Source organism: Elaeis guineensis, chromosome 1 (assembly GCF_000442705.2).
Source record: "Elaeis guineensis isolate ETL-2024a chromosome 1, EG11, whole genome shotgun sequence".
Lineage (NCBI taxonomy): Eukaryota > Viridiplantae > Streptophyta > Magnoliopsida > Arecales > Arecaceae > Elaeis > Elaeis guineensis.
In genome coordinates, this window is record NC_025993.2 from 126473656 (window position 1) to 126494462 (window position 20807).

The 20807-nt window shown below is 38.4% G+C and overlaps 1 protein-coding gene across 1 annotated transcript; it reads left to right on the top strand.

Annotated features, from left to right (window-relative positions):
* The first annotated feature begins 205 nt into the window (after positions 1-205).
* On the top strand, positions 206-20555 carry LOC105034815 (monocopper oxidase-like protein SKU5). Its single transcript, XM_010910112.4, has 9 exons — positions 206-595; positions 7499-7608; positions 7691-7961; positions 8055-8193; positions 8661-9024; positions 9210-9575; positions 9666-9744; positions 19672-19871; positions 20016-20555. The coding sequence occupies exons 1-9, from the start codon at positions 221-223 to the stop codon at positions 20122-20124; spliced, it is 2013 nt and encodes a 670-aa protein (XP_010908414.2). The 5' UTR covers positions 206-220; the 3' UTR covers positions 20125-20555.
* Positions 20556-20807: the final 252 nt, after the last annotated feature.

Below are 20807 nucleotides of genomic sequence, written 5' to 3' on the forward strand. Positions count from 1 at the left end.
CCCTGCAACGAAGCCACCACCGTCATATGCATCGCGGGGCAGGAACTGAAATTACACCTTCATTGACCCTCACCCTACCAACCGTTCAGCACTTGATGACTCAGATCTTATAATTGATGAAGGTGTCTGCATCAAAATTTGGTGCTGGCAAGTAACAAATCCATACGATCAGCCATCATAATGAAGTCACCTTCAAATCATAAAGGCAAAGCGAGTCTAAATGGGTCACCACAATGTCTCATTTTCTTTTTCCCATGAAGTTAAAAAAAAAAGGCAAGACGGAATAATACCCCAAATTATTAAAGCGCTACCAGCCACCGGCCCTTGTCCTCCTTGTCTTCTTGTTTCCTCTCTTATTCCCTGTCGCACGGCTACGGAGTTCCACCGCCAGTTCTCTTCCACACTCCACTCGCAAAGGGAGGCCGATCCGATGCTTCCCTACTCGCCCTGTTCCTCCATATCTTTCCTCTTCTCTTCTCTCTCTTTCTTCGTCGCTGTTTTGCTCGTGGATGTGGCTATTTCTGGAGATCCGTATGTATACTTGGACTGGGACGTGTCCTACATCTCCGTCTCTCCTCTCGGAGTTAAGCAGCAGGTCGGTACACATGAATGCCTCGTTTGCTTTCGTATATTCTTTATGTGATGCGGTTCTAACTCTAAAGTTTTGGTTGGGGGCTGACAAGTCTTAATTTTTAGTGTGATGGGAATGTAGAAGGGAAGGACAAGTTGGTGGATTGGTATTGCCGAACGTCATTCGATATTATTAATGCATGCCATGAAGAAAACATGTGATTTGTAATCTCTAGGCTCTCCCAAGTAATGCCCCACTTGCCTTTTATAATAAGCCTTGAAGTGAACAGAATGAGCATTTTGTGCTAGTGTTCTTCTTGTGGGTTGGTTAGAAGGTTGGGTTGTGTGATGGGAATGGAAAAGGGAAGAAGGAGTTGAGAGGTTTTGGTATGATTGAGCACCGCTATGGCTCTCAAGGGAAATAGGGAAAGCCAGGGGATGCTGCCTGCAGGCAAATTTTTATACCTGATAATGGTTTTAAATTTGCAAAATAGCAATCGATTTTACTAGGCCTCACTTTATGTGCTGAGCGCAAAATTATTTATTGAATGCCACATTTAAGGACTATTCATGCTTGCTTCTTCCTTGCTGCTTTACTTTCTCTTTCTTGTTGGGCTTGTAGATGAGTAACTACTAATGGAAGTTTGAGATGTGGAGGTTTTCGAGGCTATCTGTTGATGTTGGTGGGATATGTGTCGGTAGGATGTTAAATGTTAGTGGAAATTTGTCATCTAAATTGATGTGCTTGTCTAGGAAGAGCTGTTGCTGCTGATTTGTTTATCTCTAATGTTTTGGGCTTGGTGATCATTTTTTATACTTCTAACAGAATATGCTTTCTGTTGATTCTTTTGCCCTTGCTTGGTCTCCATATGTAGGGCTGCAAATGAATCAAGTTGTTCATGAATGGCTTTGGATTGGTTTGGTGACAGGTCCTTCAAGTTCGGTTCAGCTAGAAAACAAGCCAAGCATGAAGAACTTTTTAGAGTTTGAACACCTTAAGTTGCAAAATAAAACAGAAATAGCTCACCTCAATAAGAAGCTTCTTCAAATTGGATTCAAATTATAGATGAAGCAAGCTTCAATATAATCTATCAAGCTTGGCTCAGGCTTGAGTACCGCTTATGGGAAGCCAACCTAAGCAGTCTACTACTCAGCTCTGCTTGGCTTGTTTGCACACCTATCCATGTGTGACCTTTGAAGCTACAAGCAAGTTGGGTTGGATCGGCGAGGGCTTGTTTGGATTTTCCTATAGGATCAGGGTTTGCCTAGCCCAGCCTATACCTTATGCTTTTGCTGGTCTTACTAGTCCAATCAATTAATCCTATAAGATTTTGAGCTCAATCCTATAGGAAAATCCAAATAGGCTCTAAATCTATTATGTGTTTGCTCCACTTAATTTTCTGGGCTGAATTGGGTCAAGAATAACTCAAACACAAATGAAAACCTGTATTATGCACAAAAAAAAGAAAAGAGGTTAAACAACCATGTAGTAATTATCAACAATTGATTCAGCATAACTGCATAAGATTGTTTGATGATTATAGATAAATTATTATCAACAACTCAAAGTGATGATTAGTTCAATAAAATTAATTAGTAAAAGCAAATTAGCTTCATAAATTCAAAGAAGGTTATGAAAAACAGCATATTATTTTTTGATTGGGCTTTGGATTGGGTCAGTTATTGATCCATATCCAAGTCATATTTGGAAGGGTCATATGTTATGATCCAAGCCTAATCCAAGTACCATCTATTTGAATTAGGCTTGTTTATATTTTTTGAGTCCTTTTGGGTAAAAAGCAGATAAATATGATCTGGCTGCAGCCCTTGTCACCTTCATGAAACATTACATAATCCTTAGCATAATTCTATTTGGTGGATTTTAGAGACTATCAATTTGAGACTCCTCTATCTAGTAATTATTCAATTTTCCTTTGCCTACCTATACTCCTTTTGTAGGTAGCATGCCCAAAAATTTTCAAACATGCAATATTTTAGTATTCCTGGTCTTCTAAGTAGGGTTTTCAAACGAGCAGTTGTTCATGAGATTGCTCATTATTTGGCTCTAAATTTGGCTTTAGTTGGTTTGCTTGATTAATGAAAGGCATGTTTACTTCACCTGAGCTAGACTTGAGTAAGCTCATATAAACAGATAAATGATTTATGTTATTTTAGTTTTCTTATGAAGTATTATTTTATAATTAGTTCTTGCAAAGTTAACAGAGTTTCAGATAAAAACTAAAATAGTTTGTCCAAAATAATTAAATTGAAGTCTTGAAAGACCTCAAACTCTCACTATATCTCATAAACAAGCTGTTCATGAATAGGATGAGTTTGGGTTGAAATAAATAAGCTGTCTTTACCTATGCTTGGCTTGCTCGAGCTCAGTTCAGTTCCATTTCTAGTTCTGAAGTACCTACTCTTGAGTTATTTGTAATAGAATAAATCAAAGAGAAGAATAATCTCTGTAGAAAACATGTTCCTTAATGAATGTGGTCGTCATCATACATATTATGCTTTAGTTTTTCCATTCTAAAATCTTGTTTTCTTAAAGTATGTAGGCAATTATAAACTATCACGATGTTCTCCATTTCCTAGAATATTCTTCAAATATATAAGATACGGAAAGAAATAGTGGGAAAAATATTCTTTAATAGGTCCAAAACTTCTCCAGTAAGAACTTCTTGGAGAAACAAGAGAGGAGCCAAGGTTATCTCCCGGGGGGGGGACCAACTACTTGGATGCTGTTTAGGTTCCATAGGATTAGTGTTTCCAGTGTTTCCACCAAGATGGACAACAATGCATGACAAACTTTATGCTCTATGTTAAGTAATGATAACTTCACAAAGGACCACAGTTAGCGTCATGTGCATCATGCCCCAAATTTGAATCTCGAAAGCCATTTTGCTCTCTATTTGCGAGCTAGAGAGCACCCAGGTCATAAATTAAAATTGTTAATGTTTTCTCCAACAAGTTAAATTTAGCATGTTTTTATTACATTTCAATAAAAAAATTCCAAGAAGAATGCATCCACCTTCGTTGAGTTCAAAAAAGTCTTGGTTGAGGTTTGCCCATTGAGGTTAATGATATGCTAATAAAGAGCTTTGGGAAAGCCTTAGAAAAGAGCCTTCCAACCATGTAGATTTATAGAGAGACAAAAATAGAAAGAAGGGGGAGCAAATCAATGGCTTAATTGCTCAATTCTTGGCTAGAACTTTTGATATTTCAACCCTTTGTGAGAATAGGAGTGTGGACATAAAAGGAAAAAGGTAGGGTTCGCCGAACCGGTCTAAACTGAGCGGTTCGGGGCATGTCGAACCGTACTGGTGGCTAATCGATGTGGTTCGGATGTTCAATTCAAAACACTGGTGCAAACGGAGAAAAAGAGAAAGAAAGAGAGGAAGAGAGAGAGAGAGGAGAGAAGAAAAGGAGAGGAAGAGGTTGGAGGTGGTTGGCACTGGCCCGATGAGGCCGTCAAAACCTCTCGGGTTCTATGGTCCTCCGTGAGATGTGAGGAGAGAGGGAGATATAGAGAGAGGGAAGGGGAGGGAAGAGGAGGGAGGGGAAGGTGGCGGGCCTCTGTTTCGAACCTGTGGTGACCATGAGATATTTTTGGATTGTCTGGTGGCCTCCTTGCCGCCTTCTTCTCCCTCTTCTTTCCTCCTTTTTCTCTCTCTATTTTTTTCTACTCTCATTTTTTCTCAAGGAGGAATGGACCATAGAGCCTAGGAGGGCTCGGCGGCCCTCCGGTGGTCACCGCCGGTATCTCCGCCAGCCTCTCTTTCCTTCTCTTCCTCTTTCTCCCTCCCCCTTCTCTCTTTCTCTCTTTTTTCTCCTCGGTTCATCCCTCATTTCTATGTTGGTTCGGACCTGTTACGGGGGCATACTGACTCGTACTTCTAGCTGGCTGGCATGGGGTTTGGTTCTGAGTCGGCATTCTTGGAAAGAGGGTTGGGTGGTATGATACCATGTGTTGGCATAGAGAGAATCTGAAAGGCGCATGAGTTAGTTGTGGAAAGGAGGACTAGTGCTTTCATGGAGTACATCATAGGATAATTGGGATTTGAGTGTCTTATGATCCCAATATGTCATTTTATTAGGGTCTAAGAAATGCTTAGACACCTGGAAAAGAGCCTCGGGAAGTGCATATGTTATTCTAATTGAGAAATGTTGTTATTCAACTTGGTTGGTTAACATACCTATTTTAGGGCTATTTTTTCTTTAAGATTGGGGATATCTTCATTGAAATATATTGAAAGACCTAGCATGGAATTTAAAAGGGCCACTAGAGGAAGTGCATCCAGAATTCTAGGATCTATAGTCATGAGATGACAAGGTGGTTCCCCTTTATAATTTCACACAAGGAGGATAGCTTTTGCGTGTCCCAATGGTTGAGGGATTTAGAGCTTTTGTTGGCACATAGAGAATTGCACTTTAGGGAGGACCATGGTCCCCTCCATGCCCTTGTGTAGTTTTATCCTTGTTGGAGATAGTAGCAAAAGATATAAATAGATGGCCCTACTAAATCTTAATGATTTAACCACCTTGGCTATGAGCAGGTTCTAGAAAGTGGCACCAACAAGTTGGTAGTAGAGTATCATAAGTGCTTAAGTAGGTGCTGAACTATTTCTTATTTAAATAGAGTCAATTGATAGTAATAAATGAATCTAAGTAGCAAGTAAAGAAAATTAGAAATGTGGAAAAAGAGCTGGCAAAGACAGGAGGAGAGAGAGGGGCAGGAAAAGGGGAATAAGCAAAATATGAAGCAAGGGGAAGAGGAAGAAGGGAGAGGAGAACGGTAATGAGGATAAGAAGACACATGGGAGAGGGAGGAGATAGAGGATTAAAGGGGGCAAAGCAAGAAGTGGAGGAGCGGAAAAGAATGAAGGGGAAAGTACTTAATTGCAAGGAGTAGCAAAAAAGTGGGTGAAGAACAATACAATGATGGAATTCATCTTCATCGCTGGCACTCTTTTTTTTAATTCCTTTGTTTAGCTTTGAGGTAGATAACTGCTCTAGCTTTTTGCTTGGGGTTGGCATTGGCAATTAGATGGGCCTTATCAGCAAATGCCACCATTTTTAAGGTATTATACAGAAAAAATGATAGCAGACTAAGATGACAACATGCAAATACATAGATTCAACACTAGAATACTTGCAGTTATCAGAGAGGAAAAGTCCAGCGGCAGTCAAATCGAGTTAAAATGTGTAAACAGTAATATTATACCTTTGATCAATCAAAAAGGAAAAGATGAGCAACCTGCTGTTATATTCAGACAACAGTAGCAGCAAATGGAACATAAAAAATGATTTAGATTAAAGAATTAGTAAGGAGGAGGGGGTAGATTAATAGAACAACAGGATAAGGAGTAGGTTAGAAAGAGAGAAAAGAATAGGGTAAGAGAGGCGTAGAGTAAGGGCAGCTGAACCAAGCTCCAAGAAGCTCTTCTTTTCCTCAAAATATTTCTGTGTACCTTCCTTCGGAACAGACCCCCTTTTGACTCTTTATAGACTTTGTTAGTCCCCTAGAATTTCCTAGGTCTGAGTCAATAAGGACTTGTACATATATAGAAAGAAATTCTCTGAAATTTGCAAGTTAACTAACCAACTTGCCCACTATTAGGACTCCTAATTGAGCGCGAGACTGTAGCAATCATTGTTCATGCTAGAGCGATGCATGAACCATACTGACAGTATGTTAGCTTCCAAACTAATCTGAAAGAGGTAAACTAAAATAAGGAATAAAAGGATGCTAATCAGCAGTAAACCTGGGGCCATTGGATAAAGTTATACCTTTCCCTTGCTTCAAAAATATTCCGTGCAGCGGGTGGAGGCCATAAAATACCTCATTTGCTGTCTGCATTCATGATCTCGGTCCATTGGCTTTAACACCAATCTGATTGCTTCAAAGGCTGATTTTTGTAGCCATTGCACCCTCCCTTGGTCCTTACCTGCCGATTGTCAATGATCTCTGCCTCACCTTTAGTCCAGGCTTGGACTATAACCAAGTTTCCTAACGTGGATCAGTTGTCAAATATTTGGAAGAATGCATAAATGTTGGTGTCTATTTAGCAGTCGGATTTTCGTGATAGTTCTCATAGGTCTAGAGCACAAAAGGGCTGATTTAAAGAGGAGAGTGTCAGGTGATAAGTGATGTATCCTTTGCTAGTGTGGTGACTAGTGTCAATTCTAAAATGTCTTAGCCAGTATATGTCAAGAAAAGCTTCCTTGATCTTTGTGATGTAAAAGATAGTTTGGTGAAGTCTTTGCTGAAAAGCATCTCCTGAATATCAGATGCATAAATGAGTCAATTTAACTCACTCTTATATGTGGACTTGAGCAGTGGACGTGGGAAATGAGACCTTTGTGGCCCAAAAGTATGAGCATCAGTTGTATACATGTGGAATCTTATGTGCTTGGATAACACATTTCTAAGAAACATTTACTCATTGATGATTAAAGACATTTCATCATAAGCTGTAAAATATTCAAGATTAATGTATCATTGGAAAAGCAAATACAGTAGCCATGCTAGGCTGCAGATATGGAAAGTCTCAATGGTGGGCTGGTCTAGGTATTATTTCAATTTTCTAAAATCAGTCTGCTGTGAGAGCTGATATATCTTTTTTTGGAGAATTTTCAACTGATATTTTATTAGAATGAATGGATTTGCATACTGGTTACTTGACCCAAAAATTGTTGAAATGATTTTGACAAGTGCTAAGATGTAGGGACCTGTTATTTATATGCATGTATATCATGTAAACTTTTATCTGCAGCTTTGTGAGGAAGCATTTTTACCTTACATTATTTGCTATCACTCATGATGTGAGGAACTTTCGTTTGTCCTTTTTTTGGGCAAAAGGAAACTTCATGAAGACCTTTTTGTTGTTGTGAACAGTTTATTACCTCTAAATCATAAATGCAGGTTATTGGAATCAATGGGCAGTTTCCTGGACCAGTTATGAATGTGACAACAAACTGGAATGTTGTTGTGAATATCCGAAACAATTTAGATGAACCTTTTCTTGTCACTTGGTATGTTTGAGGATTTTCCATTCTTTTAATGTTTCATATGATGGTGGTTGTTAATGATGATGACAATGCCAATTTGATGCAGGAATGGTTTACAGCAAAGGAAGAACTCGTGGCAGGATGGTGTTTTGGGGACAAATTGTCCCATCCCCTCTCATTGGAATTGGACATATGAGTTTCAGGTCAAAGACCAGATTGGAAGCTTCTTTTATTTCCCTTCGATCAATTTTCAGAAGGCTGCAGGTGGTTATGGTGGAATTATAGTAAACAACAGAGATGTAATTCCACTGCCCTTTGGAACACCGGATGGGGATATTACAATCTTCATTAGTGACTGGTATAACAAAGGCTACAAGGTCAGGCTAATCTCTCTTCTGGAAATTAATGATAATAAATGCAGGAAATTTGCTTGGGTCACTTTGAATTTTACTCATAGTTAAGGTAGACAGGAACTCAGAAAAACTCTGGAAGATGGCAATGATCTTGGGATTCCTGATGGGGTACTCTTCAATGGTTTGGGACCCTACCGCTACAATGAATCAATTGTGCCTGATGGCATAACTTATGAGACAATAAATGTGGAGCCAGGTAAACAACCAAAAACATGTAGTTGTAAGTATGATTATTGCGTATTGTGTTTCACTAAATACATCAATTGCCACTGTTTCATTGCATGCCGCTTTTTATCAATAAAACAGTGCTACAGACTCTAGCCCAGTAAATAATCTCAAAGAGAGATCTATAACTAGCACCAGACTGTTTTTCACTTATCCTTTTTGTGTGGAGGCATCTTTCTTTAAGATATATATGTGGCTAAACTATGGGGTGCAGTTCCAAACAAAATGTGGCATCTCAGATCATTGTCCTTTGTGAACTTTTATTAAGTGGTAAATATGGTAAAAAAAGTGGCTTGGTTCTTGAAATATTAGAATTATTTTATTATTTTGATATTCAATATTAGCTTTAGGATTATGGTTTTCAATCTTCTAGTAAGTGAATGATTGATGTTCTGTTTGTAGCTTTAGTTAATTTAACTTCTTTTTTTTTAATAACAGGAAAAACATACCGAATACGAGTGCATAATGTTGGCTTATCAACCAGTCTGAACTTTAGAATCCAGGACCACAATCTTCTCCTTGTAGAGACAGAAGGGTCTTACACTGTTCAACAGAACTATACAAACATGGATATTCATGTAGGACAGTCTTATTCATTCTTGGTCACAATGGATCAAAATGCTAGCAGTGACTACTATATGGTGGCAAGTGCTCGGTTTGTCAGTCCAGATATGAGGAATAGAGTAACAGGGGTTGCTATATTGCACTATTCTGATTCACAGGGTTCTGCCTCTGGTCCACTTCCTGATGGCCCAGATGAGGCTGACACATACTTTTCAATGAACCAAGCAAGGTCCATCAGGTATCCTGGAGTTTTGAATTCAGGTGCTTGCAAATGTTTTCAGTTGTATGAATTTATCTCTGTTTTTGTTCCATCTTTTAATTTTTTTTTTCTGCTCAGTTGGCTTGATGTGGTACTCAACCCTCTAGTGTGATGCATGGAATAGCTTATAATTCTTCTTTTTTTTTTTTGCTAACCAATTTCAGATGGAATGTTTCTGCTGGTGCTGCTCGACCCAACCCACAGGGATCTTTTCGATATGGTGATATTACTGTCACTGATGTGTATGTACTACTGAACAGACCTGCAGAGCTTGTAAATGGGCAGTTGCGAACTACTTTGAATGCCATTTCTTATGTTGCCCCTTCAACACCCCTGAAGCTCGCACAACAATTTAATGTGCCAGGAATATATAAGCTGGATTTCCCAAATCGAATGATGAACAGACCTGCAAAATTTGATACATCTATAATCAATGGCACCTATAAGGGTTTCACAGAAATTATATTCCAGAACAATGACAGTACTGTTCAAAGCTATCACATGGATGGCTATGCATTTTTTGTTGTAGGGTAATGTTTTGAGGACCAAGATATGCATTTTGGTTATTTTTGAATATATTGTCTGGAAATTGATTCCTAATCTTTTCTATTTGATATTAGGATGGATTATGGAACCTGGACAGAAAATAGTAGAGGTACCTATAATAAATGGGATGGAGTTGCTCGTTGCACAACACAGGTATAGTATTTTTAATTTTGAACTTGCTGCCTTAAGTATCTCCAGTGAAAAGCCATTAACATGAAAAGAGGGAACAAAAACTAAAACAGTGGCTGGGCTCGAGCTTAATTCTGAGGCAAGAGAAAATTTTCTCTTGCTGCAGTTTGATTACTATCCATCCGTTATATGATGCCATATTATGCCTAAAGATTGTGGAGAATTAAACTCAACAGTCTGCCAAGAAACTCATAAATTTTAAAGCTATAATATCTTGATATTATTTGTGGGCCAGGAGGGCTTACATCCAGATGTACATAATCTAACCCATTGTAGTATGCAATGGTTGGTTGCCCAGTGAACCATGAATATCTGAAGTCACGTGCGTTGTTACGTTGGCTTGCGACTAGCTTTTTAGTCTGAATGGTCTTCTTTTTTTTGTGGGGGGAGGGGGGGGGGGGGGTGTATGTGGAGGTGAGTGGTTGGTCTAGTTGTTGGGCTTGGAAAGAAATTGGCCCACAAAGTGGTAATCCTTTTTCATTAACAAATGCGATAATAGTCTTAGATTGCTTATTTAAGTTGGATTGTTCTTCATTATTTGATAAGGCAATATTGAATATCAAAGAAATTTGATGTTGCATGTTTCATAGCAGAAATAGCCCACTTGTATATGTGACATTAAAGGTCAGATGGGTAAATATTTTACCATGATATGGTTATAATAAATATTGAAGATGAAAACTCCATACTCCATTTTCTACAGAAAATAAGGATTAATTTAATATGCCTAGGCCCAAATGCATCATAATAAAGAGTAACACTCTTTGGAAACTTTAGTAAGAAGTCAAACTAGGCAGGTTTTAACGTCCAATGATACTTCATGAGTTCTGCACTCATGAGGAAGATCTTTACCTGGCACGACTTCACATCTTGCAATGATGCATTAGAAGAAACAGTTGCTTAATTGCATGGGGAGGCATTTCGATAATTTGAAGGTACAATATCTTACTCTTCTTGTTCTGACTATTGATTGATGCAGGACTGTTTCAGGATGGCTTGCTTATGCATGAATGAGCCTAATAGGAAAAAGAAACCAAGGAAACAAAGAGAGAAGAGAGTGTAGATAAAGAGTAGAGAAAAGAAGATGTGGAGAGAGGAGGATAGAGGGAGTAAGAGAGAGGTAGGGAGAGGAGGCCAAAAATGATCAAAGAAACAACTTTCTCAAGAATATACACATACATAGGATATGAATAAAATTTTCTTGGACTTTGCTATATCATACAAATATATTTTGTACCCTACTTTGGGGACAAAGAAACCAAATAAACTAAAAATAGTATTGTGGAGACCAACTTGTGGGCCAAGTAACTTAAAGCCTACTGCCAAGCAACTCAAAGTGTAGGTTACTTGAAGGCCAAGTGTCTTTGGAGCACTCAATCTTCTCAATCTGATCCTTAAGATATGATGTATTTTCAGTTGAAAGCTCTTGATGTGAAGGGCCATTATCTATGGGATTCTTTTACCCATCTTCGATTGCAGCATCCATGTCGGACAGACTCTTGGTTGCAAGACCTTTTGATTCGTGGTGCTTCCTATAGTTGAACTTATGTGGGTGCTAAAGGAACTTACTTTGAAGCTTGTGGATTATTAAAGGCTAAAGAAGATTATCTTGAATTGAGACTGCCCCACATATTAGCTGCTTGCAGCCTAGGATTCATTAACAAATGCATTGTTGGAAGATATCAGTCTAGTTTTGATTGGTATCAAATCATTGTGCATAAGCCCAAAGTCTTCTCATGTATCAGTGAAGGACATCCAGCTTAAAACTTGGCTCATATGACTGTATTGGAAGAGAATGAGTCAACTAAAGGGAGTATAGAACGGAGATCAAGGAAAATAAGAAGAACGAAAATAGAAACATCTTTTTTCTTCTGTACCAAATGCAATACCATTCAGGGGATGGCCTGCTATAGCCCAAATGAGCTGGGTGAGAGAAATCAAAGAAACAGAGAGGATAGATTAAAGAAGAGAGAGTAGTGAAGAGTTGAGAAAAGAAGACACTTGAGAAGGAGGAGGATAAGAGAGTAAGGGAGAGGGAGCAGAGGCCATTAATGGCCAAGGAAACTACTTTCTCAATGTTGAACTCACATAGAACATACAATGATGCAAGTCAACACTATCTCCCTACTTTTTCCATATCATATAAATTTATAGCCTCCCCTAACTTAAGGACCAAGTAACCACATCAAGGTTTGCCATCTCGGTACCAGACCCCGTACTGATAAAATTTTGCTTAATGTCGGTACATCGTTCGGTATAATACAGTAATATTGGTACGCTACGAGATGGCGTACCGGTACGAGACTGGTAAGATACAGATGGTACCGTATTCCATGAACCACGTAAATCAAAAAAATAAATCGGAGACCAAGTAACTTGTGGTCAAATAACCTAAAGAATAGGAGGCCAAGAAACTTAACATTTAAGAACTAAAAGCTTAATTGATAAGACTCTTGTGAAAATTAAATAAATGTAGATTCGATACACTAGCAATTTGGACCATCAAATGGCTTTGATGCTCCAAATTAGATTCTTTGTTTCTCTAGCAGCTGGGTGAGGGCATGAGTAATCATGGAATAAATTGTCTTGTGATCGAGGACCTCCACCATCAAACACTTGGGAAGAATGTCTGGTGAAGGAGGGCATAACCATGCATGCATTAGACTAGTAGTGCATCGGACTGTGTATATAGTGTTACATGTCAAGTCATACAAATACATGAATTGTATAAGGTAGGACAGTTCCATATCAACCTATATGCGTATACCCACACATACAATCAAACACACCCCTCCAAAAACAGAACGAAAAAAACTGTCACTTTAAAACTCAACGTTCACTAGTGTTCTTCTTCAGATGATATGCATATGATGTAAAATGCCAAGTCATACCAACGGATGAACATCTTATGATGTAGGAGTAACTCCATATATTCCCCCCATCTCTTTTTCATGCAATTTAAACTCGTTGTTCACTAGTACAGGATATGAAGAGTTTGCTGAAAACATGATTTCCTGCAAGTACATGTGGCTATCAGAAGAATCAGCTATTTGGGATGGTGTAGGCCTTGTGAGATTGCATCTTGGAAAAATAATCATGACCACTTACATCATGATAAACTAAGGAGTAAATTCTTATGAAAACGGAAAGAAAGAAATGGAGGAAATGCATTAGAAGGTCCATCTTTGCTAAAGAAGATATATTAGTAACATTTGATAGGTTAGTGCTACTATTATTGCTGATAGCTTTTGTGTTAGATGTGTAAGTGAATACACCTCTTTAGTTGTGATCAAGATTTGTTGAACTATTTCTAACTGCCCAGTTCAGGTGTACTGCATCGAATCGGTGAGGAACCAGGATGGTAAGGCCTCTCAATTCGACCAGGTTTGAATTGGGTTGAACCAGGCTGAATTGACCGGTTTTGCTGGGTTTTGAGTGGTTTCAGGCAGTTCCAGGATCAATCCCTTTCTTATTTTTACCTCCCTGATCAATCTCTCTCTCTCTCTCACACACACACAAGCATGTTGCAATGGCGATGGTGATGAGTGATGACAATACATACCCTCATACCTTGTTGATCTTAGTACCGACCCATTGGGGTACCCTCTCGTCCTCCTCGCTGAGCTCTTGATCAAGAGAAGAATGAGAACAAGAAAAGTAGGAGACGTATTTTGGTGCATCAGTGCCCGACTGGCATGATCAAGCAAACTAAGTGTTGTACATTATAGTATGGTATTTGGTACCTAGCCGGCATGGGTTCAGTGAACTTTGCTTTGGATCATGATTGGTGATGCCTCAGGAGCACAATAACAATAGGAACATTTGTATTACCAGAAGCTAAAATAGATTAGTAAAGCAAGTGTGCTATAACATGTCTTTATGATCTTATGAAACAAAAAGAATGTTGGACATCAGGAATTCAGGATCATAATATTATTAGTCTTTATGTTATACATTTATTCTTGATGGAGGTAATTAATAAGAGAAATAAAACATCTGTGAGCTAGGACGTGCAAAAGTTGACAATTAGGTGGTTGACTGGATAAAAGCTTGAAGGAAGATGATAAATTGGTGACATTAATTACTTAGTGTAGATGATCTTTGTATGGACTACTTATTGAGCTATCAATCAATTGAGTTGTCTATGCAAACCTGATGTTTGAAGTGATCAGGCATGAGGGCTTGCAAAATTAGTAAATAAACTGAGATTTGATCTAGATCTGGTGCTTAAAATAGTTTTTGGCCTGAGCTTGAGTGTTCTCCTCTATTGTGTTCAATGCAGTTGAGTTACATGCAAATATGATAGTAAATACTTGTCCATATAAATGCATCATTTCTATTTATTTGTTAAGTATAAATATATATTAATAGAAGAATGAATTTGTCCTAACTCAGCAGTTGCCTAATTTTAACCCTCTTATGCTTCGCTTGGTTTGTCCTTCCTCCTTGCTGAAATCCTAACGCTAGACATCCCCTCACCATCTTCTCTCTCAAATTCGAGATCTTCCCATGTTCCTAAAGCACTTCACATTGCACCATTTAAAATGACAATAACAAATTCAATTAGTGGCACCTTGAATTTGTACCCAACCTTATCCACTAATACCACATCTCTGAAATCCTACTTGTTGCTACTTTGTTTCTACTCCCTTCAGACTTTTTGTTCTTCTGGTGGATGAGAAATTTAGGTCATGTTGTTCTTAATATTCTTTGATGGGAATAGATTGTATTAACATTGCATGCAATTAAACAACAAATATTTTGGTGGTCCATTTCCCACTTTATAGATTTATGATAGGATGCCTTTGTTGAATTTGCATATGCTGAAGCTAGTTGGTAATTTAGGTGATGGAAAGTTGATGATAGTGATTGTCCTTGAACCCTACAAGTCTACAAATTTAGCAGCTTGAGACAAGCCTGATTAAGAAGTATGTTTTTATGATAAGGGATCATAATGTACCAGATTAGAAATTTTGGATCATGGAATGTCGAACCGTCTGGAACAGGACAGTTCAAGGTGTTCAGCATTTCGAGCCATCTCGACGGCAAATCGGAATGGTTTGGCCGAAGAAAACGGCATACCAAAGGAGGGAGAGGGGAAGAGAGGAAGAGAGAGGAGGGGAGGGAGAGACGGCACGATGCTGCCAAAGGCCGGTGGTGGCCCACTGAGGCCGTCATAGGGCCACGGAGGTCTCCGCAGCTCAGCATCGCCCGATAGGGTATTTAATTGAGCGAGAAAAAGAGAGAAAGAGGGAGGGAGCAACTGTGCTGGAGGGAAGAGCATCTAGTGGAGGGGCTATCGGAAGGCACCGGATGGCCGCTGTGGCCATCGGGCGGCAAAAAATGCGCGGATGGAGCTGCAGAACTAGGGCGATTGCCTCTATTCACTCGTCGGATTTTTTTTTTGAAAAGAAGATGAATAGTGAAGCCGACAATAGATTTGCCAGCTTCACTGTTTAAGAATTTTTTTAAAAAAAATCTGAAAAGTGAAGCTGGCAAATCGATTGCCGGCTTTACTGCAATCGAGGTTTTTAAAAAAAATTTTGTGAAACATGGGCGATTGCCCTTGTTTCACACTCGAGGTGTCGGAGGCTTGTTGGCTTCATTATAATAGGAATTTTTAAAAAAAATCCCGTGAAACATGAGCGATTGCCTCTGTTTCACACTCGAGGTGTCGGAGGCTGCGATTGTGCCGTTTGGCGGCCATTGTGAACAATCAAAGGCCCTCTGGCGGCCGATCCGGCAGCTTTGCCTCTCTCTTTTTTTTTCCCTCTCCCCCTCTCTCTATCTCTCTCTCGGCCAAGGATCAGCGGATGAAGTGGAGCCTTGGCAGCCCATCGAGCATGCCGGTGGCCTGCCTATGGCCACTGCCGGCATCTCATCCGGCCGCACTCTCCCTCCCTCTCTTTCCCTCCCCCTTCCCTCTCTCTCTTTTCATCCTTCCGGTTCGCTTCTTTTCCTCTATGTCAGTTCGTGCCGGTCTGATCCGGTATGGATCTGTACCGACTCATACCACCGGTTGACTGGCACGGATTTCGGTACCGAATCCGCGATTCTTGGCTTGGATGTTAGAGAGCATCAAGAGACAACATCCTATGAATGTCAGGTACCAAGATAAGTTCTCCTTTGCTGCAAGCTAGGTTATCTGGATACTTCAATTTTTAGGTGTTTTGGAGTGTTGGGACTTTTGAAGACACAAGATGACAAGGCAATGCATGACACTCCAACAAATGGAGTTCTTGCTTTCTTTTAAGGATAAAATAATGGAGGGTTCTTGCTTACTAGGTATAACGTAAGGGTCAGCATTTGGTTTTTTTTTTTTTTTTTCAAAATAGTTTTTTGGTAAAAAAACACTGTGCAATTGATGACATGAATTCTCAAACACGAATTCTCAAACACGTTAAAATTAAAACAATATTCGTCTAAAATGTCTAGATTCTCTAGTTAACTAGAATTGCTATTTAGCTTTTACTTTATATTAGTCATCATCAAATTTTGATATAATAATATATATATATATATTGATCAATTGTACCTAGTGGTAGTATCTGCATATTTGGACTCTCAGGTGTCAAAGCATCAAACACTTAAAACACCTATATGCAATATCTTAAATATCGGTATTGAGCCCCACATTATTTTTCCATCAGAACAGGTATGGTACCAATACTGATAGAATATACCAAAGCTGATAGCATCCAAAATAATCAAAAACCATTGGTACCAATCAGTACGATTAACATCGTATGGTTCATATGCATCAATATGGACCGATATGGCCAATACATATTAGTGCAAATGATTTCAACATCCCATTACCCATATCATTACTTGTTTCGTGTTACAATGATACGGTATCACTGGTGCATCCTGTTTCAATGGTTTTTAAATCCATGCCTACATGCTTGGCATCTTTCCCAAGCATCTAGGTAACATCTTTACAGGCTTGGCAATAACCGAAAAGACAATCGGAGTAAATAGATTTTGGTGAAGTTACTGTCATTCAAGAGGTACAGACATAGATTGGAGATAGATGGGAAACTGAAATTGGTATTGAACATCAGAAAAATTGCTCTTACTGATTTACTAAGTCAGCCAATAAGAGCATATTTAGGTCATTAGTTATTGTTCGAGGTCTTAATATTTCTCAGTTGTTTTGAACTTTTCTTAGCATTCTAATATGTCTGAGATAAACTGAGATCTCAGTCCATCTCGGTACCAAACCCCTCCTCCATAGAGATGGCTGATATCTCTTGATGTTTAAAACTTTGCCTAGGAGGCAACAATATTAATAGAAAAACAAAGAAAATAGGACCATATCTGATGCTTTGAAGAAAGGATGAATAATCAAATTTGGAAGCAAGAGAGGAAAAAGTAGTTGTTCGAGCCAATTAAACAAATATTTCTGTTGAAAATAGGTACTTAGATCTTTGCTAGTCAAACTAGGTTCCCTTGTTTGATTGGAAGAGATAAAGAGCTCTCAAATACTTTCCCATAGTTGTCCAATGTGAAGCTGAGTTGATTATGTCAAAATTTCATGGAACAAAACCTAAGGTTCTATTTAATGGTTTCACAAAGTTATGATTCAAAAAGTATGTTTGAGCTAGCAATTTGACTCCACTAGAAAGACAGCCAGAAAACTTGGTGGTCTGAGCCAACATCTAAGGTTGTTTTATTTATCTAGCAATTTGACACCACTAGAAGGATAGCCAAAAGACTCTGGTCTGGGCCAACATCTAAGGTGTATATTTGAATTTTTGTCTTTACATGGTCGGTGGCAGTAAAAGCATGAAGTCAGCAAAAAGAATGCAAGTTGAGGAGGCTTTTCTATATTGCACTTGATGCAGCAATCAATTGAACAGCAGATTTGCTATGGGATGGGCAATACCCCACAAATAATCTGCAAAGATTAGGTGAAGGTTCTCGGACGTGAATTAAATAGATTGTGTAACATTTACTTTTAGGTTAAATATCCAACTCTCACATTTACAATCAGAGCAAGGCTTCTCGTAAAAATCATGCCCTCTGATAAAAATTATTTGAGGAGAATACAAGAGATATTATTTAGTTACTCTGCTCTATACATGTATGCACACAAGCTGTCATATGATACATTGCCATCATCTTAGCTGTGTGCTGTTTAGAGGAATATTTCACAGCCACCAACCATAATTTTTATCTGGGGGAAAATATTCTTTCAGCTTCTGTAATAGGCCTACATTTTGTGTTAGAGTAAGATATGCCCTACAGCCACTTGCATATAATTGTAAACATTATTTGGAATAATACATGGATTTTTCCTTTTCATGGTGACATAAGCAGTATAGGATGTGTGTCATATATGAGCCTTAGCCAGAAAAGAGTCCATGACTGTTTCATGAGAATTATCTAAGTGGTTAGAGTATCTACCAATAGAGAGGATTGGATATTCCTAAACAAGATTGTAAATCTCGTGGGACAAGACTGTTCCGGTTTTCCCATAGAACAGGACGCACCGCCGTTTTACTCCGTCCCGACACTTGGGACAGAGGATGTCCCAAAGCATCCTGATCGTGACGCTGGGATGCTAAAGGGATGCCCTATCCCCACACATGAGATGGTACCCCATCTCGGTGTCTCGTGGGACGTCCTACTTGGACCTGAATCCTTGTTCCTAAATACTTCGATATGTTCACAGCTACAAGTGAAGTTGGGCATCACACTTATAAAGCTACCAAGGTATATAGTGACTATGTAATCCTCCTCCATTGAGTTAGTGTCCTCACACTAACACCTGGGTGTGCTAGCGTATTGAATATCAACACTAGCAATCCACTTTGAAAATCACTATCAAGGGTTGATGTGTGAATCAGATTAGACAACTTACAAGTGGTCACTTGACTTAAGGACAAGATATCTTACTGTGTTTTGGTATTAGTAAGTTTGTAGCCAAACTTGTGTATTGACAATGAGATGTTGGACTATTTCCTTGATAGGGAACACAATGATTTATTGAATTTAGATGCAAGTCATAGTTTACTCGCCCAATATTGAATTTATCATATTGCATGGTATCCATATTAGAACAGAGACATGGTTAGAAATAAAAGGTATAGGCCCAAGAAATTACTTAAGTTTCAGGAATAATTAGTTTGATAAAATTATCATAAGTAATAATTAATTATTTTTTGAAAGTTTTGTACAAATGGATTTTTTCAGAAAAGGTGTCTGACATGATCCAAGATTTTAATGGGACTTGACATTGTATGACTAAGGGTTTGATAATGCATTAATTCTCAAGTCTATGTCATTGGCAATGCACAATAACTCATGTAGGTTTCTCATCAGTTGATTATACTATTTGGGAATTTTATTGTGTTTCTTCATATTCTTGGATCTGTGGAGAATGCTTTCTATCATCGAGCCATATTAGCATTTTGAATGTATGCCTTTCAATGTTTGGCACATGCTTGTCTTTTCACAATACCAGAATTTACAATATATTTTGAATTTTTTTCCTCAATCACTAATCTTTATTCCTTCAGAGCTGTACATGAGCACATGTATGACTGTGCTGCTAAACATCTAGTTTTCTCCCTCTTGAGGTTTGGATATTTAAAAAGTCCATTTCATCATTCACAATCTGTCTGCTGTTGCATTGTGTAGCCTATCTTGCTTTGAAGTTGGTCTCCTTTGGTCGTGCTTGGTTTTTTTTGTTTCTGCTTTTACTCTTGTCATCAACTGAAGTTATGAGTTTACTTTTCATGAAAGAATCTGACAAATTGGGTCTGAATGGGTGGAATGAAGTCTCTTTTTTTTCTTGTTATATTGAATTTTGATTTCTGTTTATTTTTCAGTATTTTTTACTTTTCATTGCTAAGAGAATTATGTGGCCTGCTGATTTTTGTGTAGGTATTTCCTGGAGCATGGACAGCCATCTTAGTTTATCTTGACAATGTCGGTATATGGAATCTGCGTGTGCAGAATCTTGACAGATGGTACCTGGGCCAGGAAGTGTATGTAAGTGTGGTTAATCCAGAGGTGACCAACAAGACTGAATTTTCATTACCTGATAATGCTATATTCTGCGGTGCACTCTCGAGCCTACAGAAGTAAGAATAACATCCATCAGTGTCTACCTCCAGATCTTATTTTAATCATAAAATCTTCTTTCTACTTAAAATTGATCATGAAGTGATTATTACTCACTTCATGCAAACTGCAATAATATTCACCTGTGTTGTCTCTCCTTGCAGAGAGCAGTCCCATAAATTCAGATATTCTGAAGCATCATCAGCTGCCAACTCAAGCATAATGATTTTATTTTGGTTGCTTATTGCTTGGCTCTGTATCTTGTCCTTGTAACTAACTTCAGCAGCTCAGTTGTCTATGGAAGGGAAAGTAGATAGGAAAGTATTAGAGATGAGTTTTCATCATTCATTTTGGAGTTGCACTCATGTTAGCGTGGTAAAGACATGCAAGGCAATCATGTTGTCACGCAACTATTACAGGTTTCGTCATTTATCTCCGGTACAACTGTTGATTTTAGTTAACATGTTTCCAAGATGATTGCAGGCGGGGGGATTGCCGTTATTTGTATTTTCAGCATAACAAAAGAAGTCATTGTTGTATATTTTCAATATTAGACAAAAAATTAACTCCTCTAGAAGGATCTTGTATTTATGCCCTGTACCTTTACTTCGTCATGTTTGCCAGCATTCTAAGCAAAATTCAACTGGTGGTCATCCTATCAATGATTCTCCCAAATATTATAATATGTTTCTCAAATTTTGCTAGCTTTAAGTTGAGGGAGGCTTTACACTGAAAGAAATGGTAATTAGATTATATATTGATTGATTTTGGTATTTATGCGTACATAATTTATTTCAATCAGTTGTTTTTTGGTACAATATCCAGTTGTTATAGTACCAGAATTATTCAACAGATAACATGAAGAAAAAAGAACTAAAATTTTGTTCCAGGTCTATTTGGTGTTCATATATTATATGAGGACTTGCTGTTTGGAGTTTTCCTTCTATTTGAAATGT